The 26,005-nt window shown below is 56.3% G+C and overlaps 1 protein-coding gene across 2 annotated transcripts in view; it reads left to right on the forward strand.

The window, feature by feature from the left end:
• Nucleotides 1-26,005, forward strand: part of RASA3 (RAS p21 protein activator 3) — a 118,731-nt gene that overhangs the window by 44,431 nt on the left and 48,295 nt on the right. For both annotated transcript variants that reach the window (XM_029936394.1, XM_029936393.1), the window contains exons 2-4: nt 1,682-1,799; nt 12,504-12,607; nt 20,576-20,670. In XM_029936394.1, coding sequence (XP_029792254.1) covers nt 1,682-1,799; nt 12,504-12,607; nt 20,576-20,670 — 317 coding nt within the window. The remainder of the gene's footprint in view (nt 1-1,681; nt 1,800-12,503; nt 12,608-20,575; nt 20,671-26,005) is intronic.

Genomic DNA, 26,005 nt, shown 5'->3' on the forward strand with positions numbered 1-26,005 from the left:
GGGCTTGGAGACAAGGAAGGCCTCCGAGAGGTGGGAGCGTGTTTGCAGCTTGTCTTCCTCCAAGGAGACAGGAGACGTCACCTGGGCCACAGCCGGCCACTTGGGGGCCACCTGTTGCTCTCAGTTTGCAGGCGAACAGGCCTGTTTGGTCCCGCCGTTCATGCTTGGTGTGAGTTTCTAGCAGAGGATGCTAGACTGTGGTTCTGATGATGACTTCTAGACAGACCCAGGGTCAGTGAGGAGTCTGGCCCTTTCTGCTGGCCATGCTGCTGCCTGAGGGTTTCTCCTCTCCAGTCACACTCCCACGTGGAGGAGGGGCCGTGAGGGGGAGACACTCGGCCCACAGCCATGCACCAGGCCCCTCCTTCAGGACTTAGCTTCTAACTGGCTAATCACTCTGTATTAAAAAAAATTTTTTTTAATGTTTTTATTTATTTTTGATACAGAGAGAGACAGAGCATGAGAGAGGGAGGGGCAGAGAGAGAAGGAGACTCAGAACCGGAAGCAGGCTCCAGGCTCTGAGCTAGCTGTCAGCACAGAGCCCGACACGGGGCTTGAACCCACGAACGTGAGATCTGATCTGAGCCGAAGTTGGAGGCTTAACCGACTGAGCCACCCAGGCGCCCCAATCACTCTGTATTTTAAACAGCAGGATGGAGTTCATAGTTTGTCAATAAAAAGGAGCCTCCTTAATTATTGCCCCAACTTTGACCTAATGCTGTCAGATCAAATTCAGACTAAAAAGTGACCCAGGGGATGAATGGACAAGCACAATGCGACACATCTATACAATGTGACCCATTTATACAGTGTGACCCATCAACAGCCTTGACAGGGAAGGAGACCCTGACACCTGTGACAACACAGATGAACCCGAGGACATTGTGCTGAGTGAGGTCAGCCGGTCCCAAGGACAGAGGCTGAGTGATCCCACTTCTGTGAATTACCTAGAGTGAGTGGGAGGGTTGGTGCCAGGGCCGGGGAGGGGGTGCAGAGATGAAAAAGTTATGGAGATTGGCTGCCAAGGGTGTAAATACACATGAGGCCGCTGAGCTCCACAATTCAAGGTGGTTAAGATGATACATTGTAATTTACATGTATCTTACTATCGTTTTAGTGTATGTGCTGCGGAAGCCAGCGCTACTATTTCAACATTAAACAGAATTAAGGAGGCTAGTGTGAATAAAATAAAACTAATAACCCCAATTTATAGGCCAGTGGATTCCTACTTTTTCAGTCTGTTTTGGAGGTTAATGTGTGTGTTCCCTTGCATTCTAATTAGTATAAATGGTATTCACTTTGCTATTTTGACTTGTGGTGACAAGAAAACCAGGGCATTATAAAGAGTTTGGTGGGGGGGGGAGGGCCCTGGCGGGCTCAGTTAAGTGTCCAACTCTTGCTTTTGGCTCAGATCATGATCTCATGATTCGTGAATTCGAGCTCCACGTTGAGTTCTGTGCTGATGGCTTGGGGCCTGCTTAGGATTCTCTCTGCCCCTCCCCTGCTTGCTTGCTCTCTCTCTCTCTCTCTCTCTCAGTAAATAAAATAAACTTAAAAAAAAAAAGAGCTGCCGAGTGTACAAGAGTGAAAGCAGGAGCACTGTCTGAAAGAATGCCATTATTTGGAGATGTGCCTATAATTCTGGGCCAAGGTGATGGTGTTATTTACATTTGCTTTTTAGGTGAAGCCAAAAACCTTCCCATGTACCCGGGGCCAAACAAGATGCGAGATTGCTACTGCACCGTGAACCTGGACCAGGAGGAGGTTTTCAGGACCAAAATTGTGGAGAAGTCGCTCTGGTAATGTCTGCTGTGGTTCACCTGATAGGCTCCCCTCTGCGGGGCGAGAGCCCCGGGCCCGGGGCTGCCGCCCGCTGCTCAGTGTGAGTGGCCGGCTGGCACCTCCCCTCCAGCTCTGGCTTCCCCGGCAGCGTGCTGCCACCTGGGGGCAGGCTGCCGTGGTTCCCAAGTGCTTGCACGCCCAGGACTGAGTGAGCCGCTCAGGGGGCCGGAAGTGCGGGGGGGGGGGGGCGGGGGGCGCTCACCTGCTGCGGGGACACGTGTGGGCACCTTCTAGTCAGAGAAGAAACACAAGGTGCGTAGTACTGAGTGCAGAGCACAAACCGAGTACTTGGAGAGGGTGAACATTTTTGTCTTACCATTTATGTCCGTTTTCCTAGAGAGACATACCTCAGATGGGCGGGGAGGGGCGAGAGGCCTAGAACACACCCCTGGTAGTTTTAGGGAAGGTCTGGTCGGAAGGAGCAGCGCCGAACAGGGCCTCACACTGAGGAGTCTGCCACACAATGGGCCCCGTCAGCGCTGCTCAAGGTCAGCCACTCGGGGTCACTCATCCATCACTGGAGGGCTTCTTGACCCAGATGTCTGCCCAGGACTTGGAGGATGGGCCATAATTTTCATTCCTAACTAGTCTCCCGGGATGCTGCTCCTGGACCACATCCGAGGGACGAGTCACAGAAAGCTTACATGGGGGGCAGGGGAGAAGCCCCCGAAATGCTAGTGTTGGCAGGGGTGGGGGTTGCAGGTTTTTGGCCTGGGGGAAGCACCCCAAAACACCCCTGCAAAGCCTGCGGCTCCACCTTCAGGTTACAAGTTATGAGTTGTGTGGTCCCTGCAAACATCTGGTGTCTGAGAACATCTTTGGCAGATGAATTCTGTCCTTGCGGTGGCTCCTTGCAGTGGGAACACAGGGCACATCCAGACCAGTGACTGAATTTAATGTTTACACACTGTTAAGGATCTCCTGGCCCTGAGACTTGGGGACATCTCTCATTCTCCATCTGCACAGGGACCACCAGCCCTCGGGGCCAAGTGGACATGGCTGTATTTTGTGCATGATTCTCCACAGTACTTTGTGGAAGTAGAGCGAAAAGCCTGAGGGGTCTGTGAGGCGTGTAGCCTGGCCTTGGGGCTGATGATGAAGGTGGTGTCAGGGAAACTTTAGGGTTCTTTCCGTTATCCTGATACCAGATAAATCCTTCCTGTGTTTGCACAGTTGGTGTTAGAGCTCCGTGGGTCATGAACCTGGAAAGTCACTGTTGTCTGGAGAAATCTGGACCCTCTCCGGACCTGCTGAGCCAAGACCTCTCGGAAGAGAGTCTGTCCGGCGAGGTTGAGAATGGGGGTCACGGTCTTCAAAGCACTTCACACAAGTTTAGAAATAGAAATGGTGGTTTCTGGCTTTGGTGGTACTAGAGAGTGTGCTTCTGGGGAAGGAATGGGAGGCCAAGAACTAAGTAAAAATAATGATGTGGTAATATGTTCTGTCTGGAAAGTCAGCCCTCTGAGAAATAGCCAGAATCAAGTGGTAGCCCCCAGAATCGTGTCCCAAGAAGCCAGTGAGCTCTGAGCACACCGACATAATTGTTGGGACTAATCAAAGCATCAGCCCTGGGTGGGATAACTTGCTCCCCTTACCCACAGTTGCAATAAGCTTGGCTATTTTTGCTTGTTTATTTAGTAGCTCAATGAGTATTTACTGAGTGCTTATCTAATATGCCAGGCAAAGAGAAGGTGCTGTAAACAGAAAGTTAAAACGGACAGCAAAGAAAGACACCAGCACAATATAATTCTGGGAGCTGAAAACATGGGTGCATTTGTCCATTGAGTATTGAGGCAAAGCCCTATTCACACTGATGGGCCTTTGAGCTGGTAGCCTGGAGTTCTACCCTATAGTATTTATGTGTAAAAGGCAAATAAACCCACTCCATCAAAGAAATTAGCAAGAAAAATTGCTGCCTTTAGCACTAAATATTTGAAACCAAAACCCAGTTCTCTTGTGAGTTTGCAGGCCGGAATCCACACCATGTCTGTGGTCCAGAAACCTCAGCCCATGCTCGCACATTACTGTGGTCCTGGATTAGTAGTTTGTAACTGACAAAATGTCAGTCAAAGCAAATCCAAACATATCCTTCAGTCCACACGTCAAAGAATCTTTGTCTGTGTTCTCCGAGGAGAAGATAGACAAGGAATACAAGGAGATAAAGTGTTGTGTGTATTTATCAAGAGAAATAATAGACTGCAGAACCAGACCTGCAGAGTTTGCAGAATGTCAGCTGAAAAGGTTTAAGGTATTTGAAGTGACCAGAGACAAGATTAAAAACATAAACGGGATGAGAAATGATAAAGTGACGAGCCAATTTGCAAAAGAACCAGATAAAATTTCTAGAAATTAGGAACACAAGAATTAAAGTGGAAAACTCTGTGGACGAATAAGTAACTGATTAGATATAGCTGAAGGGAGAATCGGTGAACCAGAAGGCATACTTGAGCTATACCCCAAGCACACAACAAAATGGGAAGGAAGTGAGGAGATGTTCAGGGACCAAGCAGACAGAATGGTCTCTAACGTGCCCCATGAGGACTCCCATGCTGAGGGAGAGAGGATGGTAGGAGCCCATATGGGAGAGCAGCTGGAACAAGTGACACTTTAAGATTCTGGCTTGAGTGGCCCTCACTGGAGGGCAGAGCCCAGGAGCAGAAGACTCATCTGGAAGCCTCGGCCGGTATCGAGGCCAGAGGATAAAGGCACAGACTCCCATGGCGGCTGTAAGACAGAAGGAAGTGGGCACACTGGGCCACGAACTGAGAAACGACGGTCTCCGGCGTGGGCAGGGCTCAGCCGCCACACCCCAGGGTAGTCGCCACCTCCAAGGAAGTCCCGCCTCACTGTGCCGTGGCCGTGGCATCTTCCACCCTCCAGCACACTTCCACCAGGTTCAGCGAGTCTTCTCAGATCCAATGCTTCATTTGGCAAAGTCACTGGGAAGTGACGAGCCTCTGTCTGGTCTCTGAACTCAAAGAGCCGAAAGGCTTGGTGGCCTGGCGGGCCCCGTGCTCCATGGAAGGACACGGCGCTCCAGCCGGAGCTTCTGCGGCCTCTGGGGCAGGGCAGCCTCGAGCTCAGCTGCTGCACAGCATGCCTTTGGACTCAGCAGAAGTGCAGGCCCGACATGTGAGAGAGAAGGGGACACCCGCCTCCCTCCTCACCAGCAGATGGTTGTCCCTGGGGTGGCAGTGGGCCGTGACCACCCCATGTCCCCAGTATTCACATCTACTGCCTCACTAGTGAGTACTCAGCCAGTCTCTGAGGGAGCGGCCCCAGACTGTTCTTCTCTTTCCTTGTGATGTGGGAGAGCAGGGGTGGGGGGCGTCCACTGCAGATCTGCTTGTCGGAGTCCTTTCCTCCAAAAGGGTGGTTGTGGGGCAAAGTTTCTTTCTTACTCGGAAAAAACCTTCCTGATATTGAGAATCAATTTGTTCACATGTAACTTTTTAGGGCTGTGATTGTGTCATCACTTACATGGCACCTCATTATCTGTTTACTGTTTACTTAAACTAAAAGCTCTCGGACGTTGGGCTGGCAAGGTCATGGACAGCACGGCGCATCCGCCAAGAGCCCGTCAAGGAGGATCGCCTTCTGCTTGCACAACGGGTGCGGGGGGGGGGGGGGGGGGGGGGGGTGGATCGTGGAGGAAATCACCATTTTATCCAGCGAAAGGAGCGTACTGATGTCACAGCACAAAAGAAGTTAAAAACAAGACTTCTTAAGTGCTGGGTTAGCCCACTCATTTGAAAGAATATTCCACAAAGTACTCGTGTCTTCATTCTCTTTTGTCAGTGTACGTGGTTATTGTGAGGATGACATTGCATCCCTGTTCCCGCAAACGGTGTGAGCAGCTCCTGGCGGGAGGCTCTGAGCCTTGCCTTCCCCCTCCGGCAGCCCTGGCGGGGGCTGCGCTGAGCCTGTCCCCACAGCTGCTCTGGCCCGGCCTCCTGCAGCCACCTTCTGCCTCCTCTCAGCCGTGCTCATTGGCCTTGCCACGGGGCGGGGAAGGCCCCCCCAGCCCGCAGCCCCCTCTTGCCTTCCTGCAGCGCTGTTCCCTCGGGCGGGGGGAGGGGGGGGTTCCCTTTTGTTCCCCGAATGGTCTGGGATATGTGGACGTAAATGTCAATGTGGTGGTTTGTGGGGGAGGAACAGTGGGATTCTGGGGAGGTATTTTTTTCGTTTGTACATTTTTGGTTTGGCTTTTTTACGTAAAGTTAGAAGTTAGACAGTAAAATAACCACTTTCTGGAGCAAAGTGAGGAAGAGCTGCTCACCACCACGTTTGTCGGCACGGCTCAGTCACAGACCTCACATCCTGTCGTTCTTGCTGAGAACGTCCCCCATGGAAGATGGTGGACGTGAGGTGGTGTGCACTTCCGGCCGGGAGGTCAGGGGCACGTGGGGGCATGACAGGAGGGCGGCCTGCCCATCCTGACAGACGCAGATTGCTCGCAACACAGCGCTGCAGTGTGGGGGAATGGCCGAACCAGGGAAGACCTCAAGGGCTCCGCTGTTTTAAAGATGGAGAAGCTGAATCTGAAAGGGACAGGAAGGAAACCGTGGTTTGGGAAGACACACTCCATTTTCTCAGAAGTTGTCAATAAAAACCAAGTTGTTGAGGAGCAAACACTGACTTTGATTTATGAGGCTATGCACGTAACATTTTCTCCTAATGTTTGTTTACCTGTATCTCCAGTTTTTCCACTTAAAGTTTAAAAAACAGTTTTTTGGACATAAATGCAGACTTTAGGCCCAGATATTCCTTACCAGCTGGAGTAGGTCCTGGGGCGCTCCAGACAGGGATCTGTTCTCCCCACGGTCCTGGGGCACTCCAGGCGGGGATCCTCTCCCGCTCCACGGTCCTGGGGCGCTCCAGCAGGCATCTCTGGGTTGGGTCCTGGGGCTGCGGGAAGAGTGTGAGGAGGCCCCTGTGTGTGTTTCCTGCCTGGTCCTGCCCAGTGCTGATCTGAGGCTCCTCCGGGCCCCAGGCCCCCCGTCCCCACCTGGCCAGGCCAGCATGTCGAGTGTCCTCGGTGTCCCTGTGGTCAGCAGTTAGACGCCGGGACCCTTCGATGCTGTACAGCCAGTGCAGGCAGTGACTGGCCCAGGTGACAAGTACGCAGGGTCCAGGCAGGACACTTCTGCCCAGCATCGGCATGAACACTGATCTGACCTCAGAGTCTCTCCTTCCTGGTGGAGACTTAGCTCCTAACCTCCAGTCCCAGCTGCGAGAGCACATGCGACCCCACATGCATTTCTTCGTCCTGTCCTTTTTGGGGACAGAGAAGCTTTCTGTTTGGGAGCTGCCCCTCCCCGGGGGCTGCTGTGAAGGGGTCGGTGGCGACATGAGTTGGGGTTGGGGTTCACCATGGAGGCTGAGAAGTTGCAACATCCTTTGGAAGTCTCTGGAAAAAGGTGAAGGCTGGCACATGCCAGGGAGCCGGGCCACTCAGCGATTTTAAAGAAGTTTTAAAGTTGCCGTTTGAAGGAAGTGAGAAGCCAGCAGGTGTCCTCCTGCCTCGGAGCACCTGTGGGGTGGAGCCTCGTGGCTCTGAGCCTCTGTTCTGGAGCGATGCGCTACCGGCCGTCCCGGAGCCTGTGCGGATGGAGCTGGACCGCCGTGTGGGGGATGACAGCACGCTCTTCCTCTGTGTCCTCCACTCTTCTCCTGTGAACATTTGGACGGTGTTTGGCTTAATGAAATTTTCAATTCGCTTTCAGTTGATGATTTAACCACATGTACATTTTATTGGCTGAACTCCAAGCTGTTTGGATACGGGCTGCTGCCCTCTCTGGAAAACGCACTCTGCCTGCCCAGCTCCCAGCTCCCTGTGCTGTGAGGGGGGCCCCGCATGACCTCTGGGAGCCCGGACCACTGCTTCTGGGTGCTCCGCCCTGGACGGGGGCCCTTCTGTGGCCCGTCGACCACTCAGACTGAGTCACCGTGCCGAGGACGGACCTCTCACGGGGACACTCCGTGCGGGGTTCCTTGTTCTTTCCTTCTTGCCTCCCCCAAATCTGCCGGCTCCCCCAGAGGGGGCAGCCCTGCCCCTCCTCCCGCCCCCACCCAGCCCCAGACGTTGAAAGGGACTCTGGCATTCATGACACAGCATGAAACCCGAGACAAGCTGGGCTTTTCTTGTGAGCAGACCTCCTGGCCACAGGCTAGCAGCCTTGGTGCGGGCGGGGCCGTGCCAGCCTCTCGCAGATGCTGGGAAATGACTCACGCCCAGCGCGAGGTTTCTCCCCAGGTCCCAGACGAGGCTGTGCATCTGGGCTCTGGGAGGCGGGGGAGGAATGCAGGCAGTTCCTCCTTGTCAGAGCTCCTTTCAGATCAAGTCCGTCTCCGGCAGGAGGTGTTTTCTGTTTTCTTTGTGAGCGTTCACTTGGTTCTGTGAAACTCCATCTGAGCGTCTCCCAGTAATTACTGAGGGAAGGAGCTTGTCACTCTGGCCGGCTCGGAGGCGGATGCTGCGCCCGAGGTAATTTCCTCTGTCAGATAGCAGTACTTAAGGCAAGCCAAGTCCTTCGGGCTGCTTTCCTGGACCCCTACGGCTGCAAGTGCAGGCTGACTGTGCAGGGCATTAATCACACATCTAATGGCTGCTGACCTTGTTTGGGGACACCGTGGGGTCTGTGTGGAGAGATATCCCAGATTAAGCCACTAACGGGAGCGAGGGGCCCCTTTGAGGTCACCAGAAAGAAGACACAGTCCTGCCGGGCACGTGGAGAAGGGCAGCGATAGGAGACTTCAGTGTCCCTTCTCTTTGGAGACACGGGTGTCCGGATGACTCTGTTGGTGTGTCCTGGGCTGGGGGACCCTCAGGGGAGGGGTGCTGACGGTGAGGCCCGGCCCATGTGGGTCTGCTGCGGCCCGCCATCCTGCCCCCCAGACACCACGGCTGGTCTTTCTGAAAGGCCTCTCTGCCCGGGCAGCCTCTGCTCTTGAGGGCAGTGTCCCTCCGGCTCCTCTGGTCAAGCACGTTTCAGAGAAGGCAGGACCACACGCCCGTCCTTGCCCACTGATGACATACGATTCGCAACTTTGTGGTGTTTCCAGTTAAAAAGGTGTTTCTTACCTGCTGTGTGTCAGTTACTTGTCTTCTAATCTGCAACACGAGTTCTGAAGTTCTCAGCGGAGGACTCCGCACACCGGCGGAAGGGCGCTACCTGAGCACGGGCCGGAGGCGTGTCGGCAGACGCGCTCACGCACGTCGGCTGCTGCTGGCACGCTTGGTTTGCATCAGACGAGCCAAGTTTGTAAATGCTGGGACCACTCTGTGGGGCGGGCGTGGGGCTGACTGTCCCCACTTTCTGGGGGAACCGTCACCCACGGACGCCCTTGGACCGCGAGCACCCTTCCGCCAAGGGAGTGCAGCTTGGGGTCCTTCTCGGGCAGGTGGCCCGCCCCAGCCCCTCCTGCCTCTCAGACAACGAGGCTGGAAGGTGCCCGCCGCCCAACAGGGTTGGTGTGGGCGGAACGAGCAGGTACGCCCACTCACACCTCGGTGCTCTTTGGCGACAGACTTTCGTGTGCTCGTTTGGAAAGCAAGCGGTCCATGCCATGATGTCAAAGGAAAGAGCAGGTTGTATATCAGGATACATAATGTAAATCCACTTCCATCTAAATATACGCGCCTCTGTTCTATGTTCGTGCATCTTCAGAGGAAAAATCCAGCAGGATATCCCCTGTTATGATAACTCTGGTTTTCACTTTCTGACATCTTTATGTACTTTTTTAAATTTTGGTTTTGAAAAAAATAGTGTTCTTGAGACATAATACACAGACCGTAGAGTTAATGTATTTAAAATGTAGACCTCCGTGCTCTACGCACATCTGGAGCCGTGGCTGTCACCAAGGTCAGTGCGGCACGTTTCCATCCCCGGGAAGAGGGCTGTTCCTCCGCGGCCCCATTTTCTGCCCATGCCCTGGTCTCCGGCAACTGTCTGTCTCCACACATTTGCCTCTTTGGGGCATTTGATGCAAATGGAATCACACAGTGTGTGGCCTTTTGTGGCCTCTCCCTGAGCATCATGATTTCAAGGTGCACCCACGTGGCGGCAGGTGGCGGAGCGTGTCTCCTTTCCGTGGCTGATGGTGTTCCCCTCTGTGTACGGACCGCACCTTGCATGTCCGTCCCTCTGTTGGCAGATTTTTGGGTTGTTTCACTTTTTGGCTGGTGTGAACACTGCCATCACTGGCACGTATGAGTGCTTGTGTGCACGCGTGCTCCCCCTGCTCTGGACTGTACGTCTGGGAGTGGGGTTTGCTGGGCCACGTGCTTACCCTGTTTACCACTTTGAGGAACTACCACTGTTCCCCAAGTGGCCGCACTGCGTCACACTCCTGCGAGCAGCCCACGGGGCTCACCACGCTGGTTAGTCTGTCTTCTCGGTCCTGGCCGTCCTACTGAGCCTGCTGTTGATTTTATAACACAAAATCCTCAATACAGTTTCATTCTTAGGAAGAAAGAGCTATTTCTTGTTTTTAGTTAAAAATTACAGGTAACATTCGTAGTCATGAATGTGTGTTTTTTAAAGCAAGCAATTCAGACCAGAAAGGAGTAAGCAGCATAGGGAAGTTCTAGGAACGTACGTGTAAGTCGAACTATGAACCAACGGACTCGGAAGGCAGAGTCTTCCTCAGGTGCCTTCGCTTGGTGGGGGGAGGATAGGCGTGGGCACCGGGGACCTGGTACCTGCAGACCGAGCCTTCGAGCCCAGGCCTGGGCGCTGGTGGATTCCACCAGCCCCTCGGGAGCATGGGCTCGCTGCCCAGGGCCCCGCGTCCCTGGCACGCGGCTCCCTGCGGCCTCTCTCCTCTGGGTGCAGACACCACCTGCGTTTTCCTGTGGCCTCTGAGATGAAGCCTGGCCCTGAGCGGTGAGCCCAAGGGACGCGGTGAGGTTCCGTGTCGCCGAAGAGAATCGCTGTGCTTCCGCTGTGTAGCATGCAGTTGGCTTGGAGACCGCGATGACCTGGTGGCTTGTGTTAGACAGTCACGTGGGTGTGGGACTGAAGACTCCTGCTTCACGGCCTGTCTCACCAGAGAGGGTTCTTGGGGGCAGGGCCCAGGCTGCTGCGTCTCCTACAAGCCTGTCCAGGTGGTTCTGACTTGCAGCCTGAGTGAAGACAGTTCCATGTGGAGAGCAAACAGCCAGATGCCCTGGGATGGGGGCCCAGGCCAGGGACTGGCCTCCTTGCACGAGCCTGGACGGGACTCAGGCAGCCTGTCCCGGCCATGCAGAGAGGGCAGAGGCCTGACCACGCCCCTGTACTCTCCCAGTGGCTGGTGCATCCCCAGCCCGGGGGGCTGGCATCGACAGACCAACTCTTGGTCTGTTTTCCTCATGGGGGTCTCCTTCTAGCCCCAGCATGGGTCCCTTTGCTCCGTGTTTCTAGGGCTACCTGGGCCATACCGAGCTGATCCTAAGCTGTAAGGTGAGTTGAAATGTGGTGTGGAGCTGGGTGATTTTGACTGACATGTCAGGTGCCTGTGTTTTAGGAGATTTCATTATTTCCTGCTGGGGCGGAGTGCTAGGAAGCAGACACCAACTGTGCCACGTGGCACCATGGCACATCACGCCACGAAAACGCTGTATTCCACGGGCCTGTGGCATTTGTCAGTTCTGAGAGGCACTGTCTTGTTACCGCCAGAGTCCTTCCTCACACTGCCCGCCGGGAGCATCTGATTCCGGAGATGCGTAACCGTGGGTGTGGTCATCTCAGGACTGATGAAATACGGTCTGGAGCTCACACTGGGAACTGACCCGCTCCCTCCCTTCTTCTCTGGGAGGACATCTGTGTCCGCTCCGGGCGCCACACTGTCCACCTTTCCAGCTTGAGCAGGAGCGAACTCTGCTCACTTTCTAGCCAACGTAGCGCACTGTCCTAGCTCTTCCTTGGCTGATTGTGTTTCCTGCAGTGGACCTTCGCCGTAGGCGTGTGTATAAGTGGAATCACACCCACGTCCAAGGCAGCCGTCTGTGTGTGCGGCGGGGACCCGCTGGCCGCCTGTCAGCAGCTGAAGCAGGCCCGTCGTGAGGCTGTTGGCAGAGTGTGCCCGCTGTCCGCAAGCCATGCTGACTTCAGCCCTGCCCACCCAGGGCGGTCGGGGGCTGTTTAATGATGGGGCCTCTGGCTCTCGGCCCAAACCGGGCGTCCTGGGCAGTGACTCACGCGCAGGGTCGGTGAGGAGGCTCAGCCTTGTGGGCATGGGTCCCGTCCCCGGTGAGACCTGTGGGTTTCACGCGGACTTCTGGGAAGAGAGGGGCATGGTCCGAAACTGGGATGCTGAGTTTTACTTAATGCACGGGGGGAGGCCTGCCAGCTGCTGCCCCACTCAAAGTGGCACCGTGGTCCTGGACACACGCGGGGGATGCACCTCTTACCGCGTGGAGCTCTCCGCCGGCACAGCAGGCCACTCACGCAGCGTGACGGGCCTTGGGCCACGCGGGGCCCACGTTTGTTCCCCAGTGAACAAACCGCAATTCCACGACTCACAGTTGAACAGAGTGGGGTGTTCATGATGCATGTAGATTGAGGTGACACACGTGTGTCCTGGGCTGGTGCTGTTGGCAGGTTCCCTGCACCTGCCAGCCGACGGCAAGGCCCCTGCTCCCGCGGTCTAACAGGACCACTCTGTTTATTTCTCAGCCCCTTCTATGGAGAAGACTTCTACTGTGAAATTCCTCGGAGTTTTCGGCACCTGTCGTTTTACATTTTCGATAGAGATGTTTTCCGGAGGGATTCCATCATAGGTAGGTACTTAAATGGATGTTTTCTTCACTTCTTTGCGTCTTCTGGACAGGATCTCATTCTGGCCGGCCGCCGGAGCCTCCTCCAGGTACTCTGCTCGGACCCAGCAGTGCCCGTCAGCACTGCTGGCCTGGTCTCTCTCTCTGGCTGTTGCTGAGGGGCGGTGGGATGTGGCAGTGAGGCCAGGAAGTGGCCTGGCTGTGTTGTCCCTTGTGGCCAGGGCAGGCCTCCTGAGTCCTCCATGGCCTGGACAGGCCTCCTGTGTCGTCCATGGCAGGGACAACCTGCCTAAGTGCCCCCTACCCATCAACGTGTAGAGAGACTTCACACCATGAGCTCACATGGCAGAGACCAACCACACCAACAAAGGCTTCAGAGCTGTTCTTCAAAGTGACCTTTACGCCTGTCCCCAGATGACTGTCCCCAGTGTGCAGAGGACGCCCCCCCACCATGCTCAGCTGCACCTGTCCCTGACTCCTGACACTTTCCATGGGCCCCGGGGCAGGGCTGGGCTCTCAGAGGCGCGAGTGTCCCTGGGAGCACTTGCGGAGAGAGAGGAGAAGTGTGGAGCAGCAGTGCCCACTCGAATCTAGAGGCTCCTTGTCCCAGGAGGGCCCTATTCATGTCCCCTGTGGCACGAAAACTAGGAATTGAGGGGCTACGTGTGGGCACAGGTGTCGCTGCTGGATTCCAAGCCCTGTGTGATGCCCGTGTTGTGGCCGTGGCCACTCCTGGGGTGACATTTGGGGGGCTTAGCACTTGAATCATGGAGTGTTCGTGCCTCTCTTCTGCTCTCTTGGGGCATCCCAGCCACTGAGAAAGTCGCCTGCATAGTCAGTGAGGGCTATTTCCATCCCGGCCAGTGGCACTGAGGCAGTGGTGACCCCCTGCAGCCTCCAGCCTCACGCCGTCCAGCTGCCACTCCCAGCTAGCCGTTTCTCTGCTGCGTCCTTAGCGCCCAGCCTGCAGGTCTGCCTGCCCCACGGCCCTCTCTGGTTGTTGTGAACTCCTGGTGGCTGTCCAGGGCTCCTCATTGCAGGTAAAACTCACACCTGCCCCCTCCCCATCCTCCTGACTGACCCGCCGGACCCGGTCCCCCAGAGGCCACCGTCCTCCCATCCTGGTGGCGGTGCCATCCCCCGCGCTCTGCTTTGGCCTCAGGGCTTGCCCCTCTCCCCCTCCACTCTTCCACAGCTGCCAGAGCTGCCTTTGATTCGTACAGGCCGCCAGCGCCTCCCCTGGCGCACAACGGACCCTTGGCCTCACTCTGCACCTACAAGAAAGCTCAGAGCAGTCCGGGCCCAGTGGTGACTGTCGTGTGTCCCTGACGTCTGCTTTGGCTTGGGAGACAGTCACCAAGCATTTGTTGAAAGAATGGATGGTTTTTGAAAATACCTCCATACGTTATATTTATCCCATTTTAGAAATTCAGTGTTTTATAGATACTCTCCCTCCTGAAGAAACCCTTCTCTGGAGGTTATGTGGTTCAAGTTTAGAGCCTGATTTATAGCAAAAAAAAAGAAGAAGAAGGGAAGGAAAGAAGGAAGGAGGGAAGAAAGAAAGAAAGGAAGGAGGACTTGTCATGCTTGTAGCTGCACTGCTGGATTTGGGTCAGAGAAGGAAGTCTGTGCTCCATAGCGTGCATTGAAGATCTTTCGTAATCTGACCCAAATTGTTATCTGGACTACATGTCTCAGCGTCCACAGTAGCTTTCTGTCTCCATTCACGCACAAGCATGGGCCCCAGGGCACATCCACACAGACCGCCACCTGCGCGGGGGCCTGCCCTGCTGTCTTAACACCAGAAGACTTCCAAACGTGCCTCCACTTGCCGACATCGGACCGGTCCTGCAGCAGTGAGCTCAGGGGCAGCCTCCCCTCATGTGGCACACTTCTCTGCTGCTGAGGAGCGCGTTAGATCCCAGGCACCCAGCCCCGCCCATGCTGGGGGCCCAGGTCCTCCGGGGCTGGAGCTGGCCCTCCATAGTTTTGTGTGGTTCCTCAGGTGATTCTTACAGCCCGAAGGAAACTAACAAACATGTACTGAGCCCATATATATGCCAGTCACCGCCAGGTATTTTCACAGGCATAACCCCTGGAAGCAGGTGCCGCCTGCACCTGCTGTGTGGAGAAGCAGCAGGCTCAGAGAGGACAAGACGCTTGCCCGAGGACGCACAGCTGGCAGGTGCTAAGCCATGAGCCAAGTATCTCTTTGTAGGGGAGTGACTACCAGTGTTAGCAGAGGCATGGCCGGAGGGGGTGTGCCCACACTGCTTTGGTTCCCTCTTGCCAAAGGCCCTTTAGTGGGTCTTCTGCCCGCCACCCCAGTACCTGCTCTCTCTGGATTCCCTTTCGCCCTGCTGGTGTGTGACGGGTGGCTTCCCGACTTACAGTCTGAGCATTCGTATTTCATCCGGCACGAAGGTGCCCGCTCTCCCTGGGCTCTGGGCACCAGCTGCCTACTGTGTCGGTGCGGTAGTGTTCCTAAAGCTAGGTGGTGGGACCAACCAGAGCAGCGACCACCAGGAACGGGGTGGGGGGCAGTCACAGCCTGTCCACAGGGGCAGGAGGGAATGTGCCTTCCAGCCCCGCCCCCACCCCCCTCTGGCCCCGTGCTCTGTTGTTTCCCGCTCTCCTTCACCTGGTTTTCCTTTTCAGGATCTTGGATCACATGTGAGCTCCGACGTTAGTCCCCGTATGCGGTTCCTTTCCTACCTGGGTCACCTCCCGGGAGCCGTCACCATGCCTCTCCCTGGTCTTTCTAAGTTAGGTGAAAAGTCTTCGAGGCTGGCGATCTGGGGCTTACAGGAGAACAAGAGGGGCAGCAAGGAGCCTCTGTGCAGGGGCAGGGGTGCCGATTCTGGCTGGGGTGGCTCAGCTGAAAATCGTGGCGCTGCACCGAAGTTTCACTGGGGATCCCCGGGCACAGCTCCTATGTGGAGGCCTCACTGAGGTCCGCCACTTGCCAGGAACGTTTGGACGGCTGCCGACAGAGACAGGTCAGATTTCAGGTCGAACCGCTCCACTTGCTCCTCAGCTCCCGCAGGCTCCCTGTGCCCTCAGGTGGAGGCCAGACTCTCGGCCTGGCATGTAAGCCGGCTGTGAGGGATCAAGGGACCCCTCCTCCATGTCCCCCCAACCCACGATGTGGACTCTGCCCCCCATCCCTCCCGATCCCTCTCCCAGTGCCTCCCCTCAGCCTCCCAGCCTGCACACACAGCCACCTCTGCCCCCCACCCACCCCAGGTCCTTCTCCCCACGTCCTCGTGCCTGGCACTTCCTGCCCGAGGATGGTTAGCTGAGCCTCCTGCCTACTCCCAGCTCCACCTGCTCCAGCTCTTCTTTTGCTGGTCGTCCTGTGTTCGCTGGCCTGGACTCGCCATTGCCCGACGCTTCTAGGGGCAGAGCCCAGTTGTCTGTGCCCAGCGCCTGCAGGGCACAGCGGCTTTTTCAGGGAGGAAAAGGAAAGGTGCAGGGGAGGAAGGAGAGGAGTGCAGAATCTAAGTGGCTTGGCTGCAAGCTGATGCTTCAGCGGTGGTTCTGGGTCAGTTACCCCACTGTGACAGGTGGCCTGGAAGCGGGGGACAGTCCTGGCTTCTGTGTTGGCTCAGATCACACCATAATGAAGAGGATTGGATTAATCTTTGGAGATATAGGAAAACTTTTTTGAGTGGTAATCCTAAGGGGAAAAAATTAAAATATACTTTTGCACATTTAAAATTGTTTTAACGTTTATTTATTTTGAGAGAAAGACAGAGAGAGAGAGAGAGAGAGAGAGAGAGAGCACGAGCAGGAGAAGAACAGAGAGAGAGAGAGAGAGAGAGAGAGAGGGAAAGAATCCCAAGCAGCCTTCATGGCAGAATTGAGCTTGATTCAGGGCTCAAACTCACAAACTGTGAGATCATGACCTGAGCCGAAGTTGGACACTTAACGGATTGAGTGCCCAGGCACCCCAGGCACTGGTCATTTTTAGAGACAGCCAGCCACATCGTGGTTTAGCCATCTAGGTGGCATTGCAGCTGCCGTGCCAGCAGTTGGACATAGATGCCCGGCCACCATTTTTGCAGCTCCCTGGTGTGGCTGCACGTGTGTCCTGGTGAAGGTGTCCACCGGCATCTGGACCCTGGAGCTTAATAGTGAGGGCTAATTACTGAACCCAGAGCCGCAGGAGCAGGGTGCCGTGACCTGGTCCACCCCGCACCCCCATGGGCTGAAGGTCAGCTGCAGGGGAGAAGCACCGAGAGGGGTTTAGGGGTAAGTGGAAGTGAGCCACGTGGGAGGGCGCAGACCAGATGCGATCGTGGGGCCTCCATCACGTGGTGGCAGCCTTGGGTTACCCAGGCCAGAGAAAGTGAGCACCGGAGGGAGTTGATACGGAGCTGGGTTTCCAGGCAGGTGGTCTTGGCGTGTGGGTCCAGCAGGTGCTTTCAGTGCTTCTCGTGCACAGGGGACATCCTTTAACCTGGACGAGGTGCTGGACAGACTGAAGCATGGCTGCTCTCCTCTAGGCTAGAACTGCACCAACGCAGAGCAGTCCTGCGGTGCAGACCTGGGCTCAGCGGCTTTGATGGTTTTGGTGACAAAACAGGGAAATGTCTGTTTAGTCCATGCCACTTGGGACGTGGAATTCTAGTAAGTGATCCCTGTGCCCCTTGGACTGCCCCTGCCCCCCCCCAACCATCTGGCTTCCAGTTAGATCTGGGCTGGCAGAGTTCTGGGGGTGGGGCGGAGGCTGGGGTGTCTCCTTGCTTCCCAGCCTCTGGCTCTGGTGGCCACACCTGCCCAGGTCCTCCCCGAGCCCCATTTTCCTCTGGGGGACCTGGCACAAACCACCGTCTCTCCAGCTGTCCCTCTGGCTCGGGACTGGCAGTGGCTTCCAGCAGATTCTCTACTACAGGGGAGAGGCAGAAGCAAGACCTTTATTCTTTTGTTTATAACCAGCTTTATTGAAATATAATTTATATCTAGTGAAATTCACCTCCTGTAGGTGTGGAGCCTGACAGGTGTGGACAGATGTGTTAACAGCTCCACAATTAAGGTCTGTTTCCATCCCCCAGAGCGTCCCTGGGGGCCCTTTGGACACACTTTCCTCCCTACAACCTCAGCGCTGGCAGCCATGCATGTGATATATGTTTCTAGCCTGATCTTTCCCAGAATGTCCCATAAATGGAACCACACAGTACGTGAGCCGTTGTGTCCAGCTTCCTTTGTCTAGTGCGCTCCCCTCCCCGAGCATCCGGCTGCACGGATGCGCTGCTGTGCAGCGGCTCAGCCCTGGATGGGAGTGTCGGTTGTTTCCAGTTTTAGTGGCTGGGAATAAAGCTGCCAGCAACACTATGTGTTTATACCAGGTCTTTCTATTGACACATGTTTTCATTTCTCTTAAAAGATCCCTAAGAGGCAGATTGCCAGGATATTGCAAGGTGGCAGACTTTGACATCCCTAAATATGCACTTTGGCATAAGGATTACTTGAGCTGAAGGCCGGTGAGAATAAGTAGAGAGAAAGACCGACCGAGAGCGTGAGCCCTCGAGCAGGGGAGCAGCCGACGAGGAGGGAGGCTCTTGAGCAGGCGCCACATGGTCAGTGCCGAGCCTGGTGAGGGGCTCCGTCTCGCAGCCTGAGGTCATGAGCTGAACCGAAATCGGGAGTCGGGCCCTTGGCCGACGGGGCCCCGGGGGCCTTTGTGGCAGTTTGTATCCTCACTCGTGTGCACAGACCCCGTGGACTTTATGCATCGACCTTGTGTTCTGCGGTCTTGTGAACACACCGGCTCCACTAGCGTTTCCTGTAGATTCCGCGAGTAAGACTTTCTTCCTCCCCCGTGCACACGCCCTCGCTTCTTTCTCTCGCCTCCACGCGCCAGCTAGGACGCCGGGGTGACCCGGAGTGACAACTGCATCTCTGCCACTCTCATCTCAGGAAGCGTCTGTCTGTCCCTCTTCAGTCAGCTTAACCTTCCGCAGGCTCCGGTGTCCACCTTCCCTGCGTCTTCAGACGCCTCTGTGTCTGCTTCTCCGTGTCCCCTGCCCCCCGTCGTGCCGCCTGGCATGCTCTCTCTTCTGAGTAGAGCCTCGCAGGTGCCGCACCGGAGAGGAAGTAATGCTTGTGGTTTTCGCTGTGTAAAGGCGGCACCACCACTGTCCACACGAGACAGTGAGGCCCAGACCAGTTTAGTGGCCTTTTGCTGTCACTCAGATAGATGGGGACACATTTAAGTAGATATTCCAGTTTGTAGGTTAGGTACTATCTCCAAATAGTATTTGGAAACGCTGCCATATCTGTTTAAGAAGGACGCATTGGCACGCTTCCGTGCAAGCATGTAAGCTGTAGGCCTCACACAGGCCCTGGACACGCGGCCCTTCCCTCTTCGCTGGAGCTCATGGAAACCTCGCGGCTACTGTAAGTTTCAAACCTCAAACATGACCCTCCCCTCCAGCTGAGCTAATCACAGTCTGACGGTGTATCTTTATTCAACGAAATATATTTGCTCGATTCATTTCCAAGACTTGTTTCCATGCGGCTCTTCCATGGAGACTCAGCGCCGCATTCTCAGTGTGAGGAGAAAGGGTGGGTCCACAGGGAGCAAGGGAGTCTTTCCTCAGCGGCCTGCCTGGTGGCCGTGTGCCAGGGTGCTGGCGGCGGGGAGGACCGCGGGGGGACGTGGGGGCCCCGTGGAGCTGTCCTGCCCCACAGCTTGGTGCTGCTGGAGGGCACCCCAGGTGCTGGCAGGGTGGGCCTCTGTCCGCATTTCTGCGGGGCTTTGCCTGCCACGTGTGTCTGTCTCTGCACCTGCCTCTCTCGCCGTCCGTCTTCTCCCTTCCACGGCCACCTGCGAGCCCGAGGCTGTGCAGGGTCTGGCCCCAGGTGGCCCCTCCAGGTGAGAGCGGAGCCAGTGGGGGTCCAGGTGGGCAGGGCCGCTGCCGCTGCCTCAGCTTCTCGGGGAGGACGCCGGGCTGGCCTTGCCGATGGGCCCGGCAGAACGATTCCTGGTTTCTTCTGGGCTGGTTTGGGCTGGGAGGTGCAGGGTACAGTGACCTTCCCCTTGACAGTATGAAGGGCTACAAATATGCCAAAATGATGGCTGGCCGATGGACAGGCGCATGGGGGGAAGGCAGCGACGGTGGCAGTGAGTTGTCCCAAGTCCCCAGGCCCCAGCCCTCTGGCACTTGGACAGGCTTTTCGGCACTGTGCTGCCTTCCAGATGCCCCTCTGTGTCCGGTGGGTGGTCTCAGGGGGCCTGGGGTCCTGGGTCGAAAGCCACCAGGGAGGAAACCTCTCCCACCGCCCACCGAGGTCCTCCCTGCAGCACTGGCCTCAGAAGAGATTCGCAGGAGTCTCTTAGTGCCTGCAGCGCGTGTCCCACAGGGGACACCTCAGTGACGAGTTGCTCGGAGAGCTGGCTGGACAGTCTGTGCCCAGCGAAACGGCCAGACAAGAGGAAAGGGCTGGGGCCTCCAATGGTGGGAAACCGGGAAGGCGAGCACGTAGGGGTGAGTGGAGGAAGGTTTGTGCAGGACTGATTTGGGGGCACCCATCTGAGGTCTTCACCATAACACTTCCCGGGAGAGGACCCGCGGCTGCCCTGGCTCCTCAGGCGAAAGTTTCTGTGAGGGGGGGGCAGCTCAGGGGGCTCCGGGAGGGCCTCTTTCTGCACCTGCTGGTTCTCACCTGCCCCCGGCTCAAAGTGGCCTTTTCCGAGCTCCAAGGACCAGACAGACGGGCAGCCTCTTCTCCTCCTCAAACCTCACCTCAAGGAGCAGAACGGGCGGTGGCCCCGGCCAGTCCCATGTGATGAGACGTCACACGTGTCGCCCCTACTGGAAGGAAGACAGCGTGGGGTTAGCGGCTTTCTCGGTTATCCGGCTCATCCCCCTGGGAAAGCCTGGCAGTGACAGTGGAGAGAACCCCACTTGTTTCGAGGGATTTATTCCCTTGCATGACTGCTCTCCCTTTGTGGCTGTGTTGTAGGGAAGGTGGCCATTCAGAAGGAGGACCTGCCCAAGTACCACAACAGGGACACATGGTTCCAGCTGCAGCACGTGGACGCGGACTCGGAAGTGCAGGTGAGGCCGAGGCAGAGCCCCGGTGGCAGGAGACGCAGCTGGTGCCGCGGAGGCAGACGCAGGACCTCTGTCTCCACAGGGAATGGTGGCCGGCCAGCCTGTCCTCTTACCCATATTGAATAGAGGCCTGTTGATTGTGTTTATGTGTTTGGTTATTGTGGCACTTTGACACGTGTGCAGCGGTGTTATAGGCATAAAGTTGAGAAGGACAGAAATTACACAGAATTGAAGGTAAAGAGAAAATATGGGCAAGCAAAAGCAGGGCTGGTGCAGGAGCATCACGCAGAGCCTCGTGCTGCGGGTCCCGGCTGCTGGAAGGGTCCACGAGCATTTCCAGCTCCCAAACGCAGCAAAGGAGGGTTTGGAGCAAACGGAAGTGACCAGTCACCAAGTTTCCCGTCGTCTGAAGCATCCCCTGGGCATGTGTCATCCAGGACTGAGCCCCTGTCCAGTGGAAGGTGCTGCCAGCATGGGGGGCTGCGGAGTCCCTCCCTTCCCTGTGGTGGGGCGCTGGCCACGCCCCCACCGAGCGCTGGGACAGGACCTGCTGGGCGGGTGGCCCACAGCCTCTCCTCTCCCCAACCTCGCTTGTGTGGTTCCAGCCGAGCTCCTACACCCTGGCTGGGGTCTGGAGTCCACGGCAGGTCACAGCAGTCCACACGAGCCCTCTTGTCAGTGGCCCTGTGAGTCGCCAGGGCTTGGCCAGGGTGTGGGAGCTGGCACAGGGTCTGGCACCGCAGGCCTGGCTCAGAGCCCCATGCCCGCATCCGCTAGTGAAATACCCTGGCGGGGGTCCCCAGCAAGCCTCATTTCCTCATCTATAAAGTGGGGTTCTGTGAATACAGGATGGTACCTGATGTGCGGCAGGGGGGTACGTCAGACAGAATCCCCAAAGTAGAGTAGCTGCTGGGGACCCCCCCGGCACATCCCACCTTGGTGCCTGGCCCAGCATTTGGGGGCCTGGCTGGGTGCTTGTAGAGCCTCGGCCTTGGTCGAGATCCGAGGGTGAAGGCAGAGTGCCCAGGGTTCCCGCCTGCTGTGCCCACAGGGTGCACAGGCCCCTGCTGGCCCCTGAGACCAGTCCCTGGACCTGGAGAAAGAGGCTGGGGGAGGGGAGGGTGGAGGAGCTGAGGCCGAGGGAGATGCTGTCTCGGTGGCTCACACTGAATTCTGGCCAAGGGGCCACACGTGCCATGGAAATCGGGCGACACGGCAGCTCCTGCAGAGCCCCCGCGCGTGCCCGGATTCCAAGAGCAGCTGTGGCAGTGACCGTGAGCTAGTTAACACTGGGCTAGCAGCCAGCAGCTCCTGCCCGGGACGCTGGGAAACCCCGTCCGCAGAAGGAAAGCTGCAGGGGCCACGTGCCATCCGGCCTTTGGATTGGCAGTCTCCCCGTGACTTTTTCTTGGCCATGGGGACCCCTTCCGCCAGCAGCCAGCCAGCACATGTGTCCTCACTGCATTCTTCACACTGGGCCCCCCCGATTTAAGTCTGATTTCATTGTTTAGTGTAGCTTTTCTTTTTTCTCACCTTGTTTTTAAACTTAAATTTTAATTTTGAAATGGTTACAGATTCATAGAAAATCCCAAAAAACAGCACACAGGGAGTATGATTAGCAAACTGTGTGTTCTCCTGTTTATACTGAGTGAAGAACGGCCTGGGCTCCTTCACGCTGTTTTCCTCACAGCAGCGTCCTGCGCGACTGGCCACGGCCCGGACACCGATCTGCTGTGATCCACGGGCCGCGGTCAGGTCTCACCGGTTTCACATGTCGGCACATGTATAGTGTGCACGCACGTGTGCAAGTGCATGTCCCCTGTGTGCCCTGTGCACCGTATCGTGTGTGGGTGTGTGTAACCTAGGACCCAAGGCCTCTGCGTCACCACGGCCCTTATAAACGCGGTGTGTGCGCGGATTGTACGCTGTGTGGAGCCTCTGGGCTGTTTCAAAGCTAATGCCGTATGTGTGCCTGTGGCCAAGGTCCTTGTCCTCCTGAGCAGACCCTTAGCACTCCAGGATGGAACGTGCCTCCAGTGGGGCCAGTTTCTCGGGAATCTGCAGCACAGGCAGCCGATGGGCACTACTGGCATCATGAGGGGGCCGCGCTTCCTGAGTGCCCGCTGAGGTGCAGGCCCTGTGCGGAGGGCCTTACTGAGGGTGCTGCGTTCTCAGAGTGCCTACCCAGGAGGTGGTCCCACTGGAGAGGGAGCTGTGGCCCCTGCATTCAAACCAGCCCCTAAAAGTGCATTACAGTCTTTTGCCTACAGCCGTTTCATTCTGAAATGTCGCGTTTACGATCTTTAGAAGGGCAGAGGTTGGCACGTGGGTTCTTGAATCTGTCTGTTCTGCAATTCGTAGGTAAAGGCATACATCAGACAGAAAGTGCCAGAAAACCGGGGACAATGAGAGATCAAGGAATCAAAGTAATGGAGGGAAAGGCAATTAAAAATTTCTTGATCCCTTCTGGAATTGGTGTTTGTTAAAGTGTCTGGAAAATCACTTTATTAACAAGAATTAGTTGCTCTCTTCCTGCCCTGACCCTGGGTGATGGCATCAGAGCAGCACAGCCGGCAGGGACAGGGCCTTCTGGGTTTTGCAGATGGAGGGAGTCAGTCCTCTTCTGTCACCCGAATGGGCCTGGGGGGTCCTTCCCCAGCTCCTCTGAGGACCCCGGCTGCCACTGAGCTGTGTGCTCTGCGGTCTCAGCAGACTTGCCGCAAAGTGTGCGTCTGGAAAACTCTGACAGCAAACCCCTGCCATCTTGTGGCACCTTTGGCGCAGCTGGAAGCCCCAAGATTTCATTTGTCCTCCGTGTCAGACAGTCCCACTTGAGCGGCTTGCCGACACTCAGCATCTGCCCGCATAGGAGGACCCAGCTCTGAACCTTCCTGTGGGTATGGGGGATCGAAGGAAGGCAGGGCTGGCCCCCACGTGCCGTTTCTGGCTTGTCCTTGGCTTCTCTGTTCAGGGGAATCTCGCCTGCTTTCGGGGCCACCAGGGTCCAAGTGTCCAAGTTCTTGGTGGCACTGACCCCAGCCCTGGCCTCAGATTCGCAGACCAGGGCTGGACCCAAAGGGTGCCGTCTGCTACTGTGATCACAGCCGGTGGTCTGGGCCTGCTCTGCAGGCCACGGGTCTGATGTTTCCCTGAGAAAAATGTATGGGAACCTCTGGTGCTTTTTCCTTCTTAGGTAATAAACTTTATTTTTCAAGCAAGTTTATGTTCAGAGAAAATTGACCGGAAAATAGAAGGAACCCCCCTGTCCTTGCCCACTAGGCCTCTATCATTAGAACCCCCGTGGTGCACTGGCTCCAGTTGATGAGCTCCAGGGTGACGGTGTTGAGACGTTGCCGTCCACGGCACACAGAGGGCAGCTCTGGGTCCTGAGCTCCACAGGGTGGCAGCGGGCGGAGCCAGCAGCCACGTTTCTGAATCCCAGAGATCAGCTTCACGGCATCACCCGTGATGCCCGCCCCCCCCACTCTGTTATTAGTAATTTGTGTCCTCTGTTTTCTTAGTTAGCCTGGCTGGAGGTTTAATCAGTTTTATTGATCGTTAAAAAAAAAAAAAGCCCAGCTTTTGATTTTCTGTTTTCAGTTTTGTTAATTTCTGCTTTAATTTTGTTATTTCTTTTCTTCTGGTCACTTTGGATTTAATTTGCTCTTCTCTTTCTAGCTTCCTTAGATTATTGAGTTTAGATCTTTAGTTTTGAATGTGTGCGGTCACTGCTGTGAATTTTCCCAGCAAGCACTGCTTTTGCTGTATCCCACACACTGTGATAAGTTTTATTTTCATTTTCGCTTATGAAAAGAAATAAATTCAAATCTCTCTCAGGTTCTCTTGAGACTTTTTCTTTGGCCTGTTATTTGGAAGTATGCTGTTCAGTCTTCAGATATTTGGGGATTTTTAAGCTGTCTTTCTGATACTGATTTCTATTGTAAGTTCCAGTGTTCTGAGAGCGGACACTGATTTATGGCCCCTGACGGGCCAGGCTGGCAGGTCCCCGGCGGAAGGGCTGCTCTCGCGGCCGCCGGCTGTTTGCGGACATCCGCTGGGCTGGCAGCTGGGCTGTTCCTTGCCTCCCAGTTGCTTTTTAAACTTGTTACTATTATCATTGACCTTAAATAAAAACGGGAAAAGCTACACAGTCACCATTCTGTAATGTGCTGCCGCAGGCTTCTTTCTCCTCGCCGGTGCGGGGACCCTTGGCTGAGTCCTCAGGGCACCGTCCGGGCTGGCTGAGTGTGGCGTTGGAGGCCTGCCCGGCCCCAGCCTGGATTCCGGCGCCGGCCGAGGCCCAGCCCCCTGTCCTGGCCTCCGCTCAGCACGTGGGGCCTGTGGCTGGGCCTCTAAGGAGCGAGTGTCTGTTGAGATCAAAACAAGCCCAGGGTCAGATTCTTCGGGGGCGGGGTGGCGTTCAGGGGATGTTAAATGTGTGCAGAGGCTGAGCCGGAGAACCCACATTTCCTGCCTCCCCCGGGGCAGAGGGTGTGGCACCCCGAGCCCCTGAGAGTAGGTGTTTGTGGTCAGGTTGTTTGTGAGGGCGGCGGCTTGTCACCCACAGGGCACGGGCACACCCTAACCCTGGGTCTGGCCTCGGATGTGAACTTCTGAACTGCAGGTTTGTTGTTAACTTTGGGAGAGAGGTCCTTTCAGTGATGTTCTGCCTTTGTGCTGTTTTGTGTTCCCTTGCTCCGTCCTCTCCCAGGTCGCCCGGATATGGTGGCCGAGGACAGCCAGCCCCTCGTGGGGGAGATGCTCCCCCTCAGGTCTGTCCTCTCACTGGGGAGGTGCTCCCCTCAGCATCTGTCCCCTCGCTGGGGAGGTGCTCCCCCTCAGGGTCTGCCCCCTTGCTGGGGAGGTGCTCCCCTCAGCATCTGTCCCCTCGCTGGGGAGGTGCTCCCCCTCAGGTCTGTCCTCTCACTGGGGAGGTGCTCCCCTCAGCATCTGTCCCCTGCTGGGGAGGTGCTCCCCCTCAGCGTCTGTCCCCTTGCTGGGGAAGTGCTCCCCTCAGCGTTTGTCCCCTTGCTGGGAAGGTGCTCCCCTCAGCGTCTGCCCCCTTGCTAGGGAAGTGCTCCCCCTGGAGAGGTAGCTCCCTGAGCCGCGGGGTCTGCTGTGCGCTTGTGCGTGTCCTCCTTTGGGACAAACAGGAAACAGGACTGTGGGTCATCAGCGGTGGGGGGGGGTTCATAGTGGACACATTCCCTCACTGCTCAGACCCCATCAGAAGTAGTAGTGACCCGTTGCCAGCATTAAGGTTAGATCACAGAGGAGTTGGCGCTGGTGTGGGGAGCGGGTGAGGAATATGACGTTGAGAGTAGCCTGTTCGGTGACA

The sequence above is a fragment of the Suricata suricatta genome, chromosome 4 (genome assembly GCF_006229205.1).
Source record: "Suricata suricatta isolate VVHF042 chromosome 4, meerkat_22Aug2017_6uvM2_HiC, whole genome shotgun sequence".
Taxonomy (NCBI): Eukaryota; Metazoa; Chordata; class Mammalia; order Carnivora; family Herpestidae; genus Suricata; species Suricata suricatta.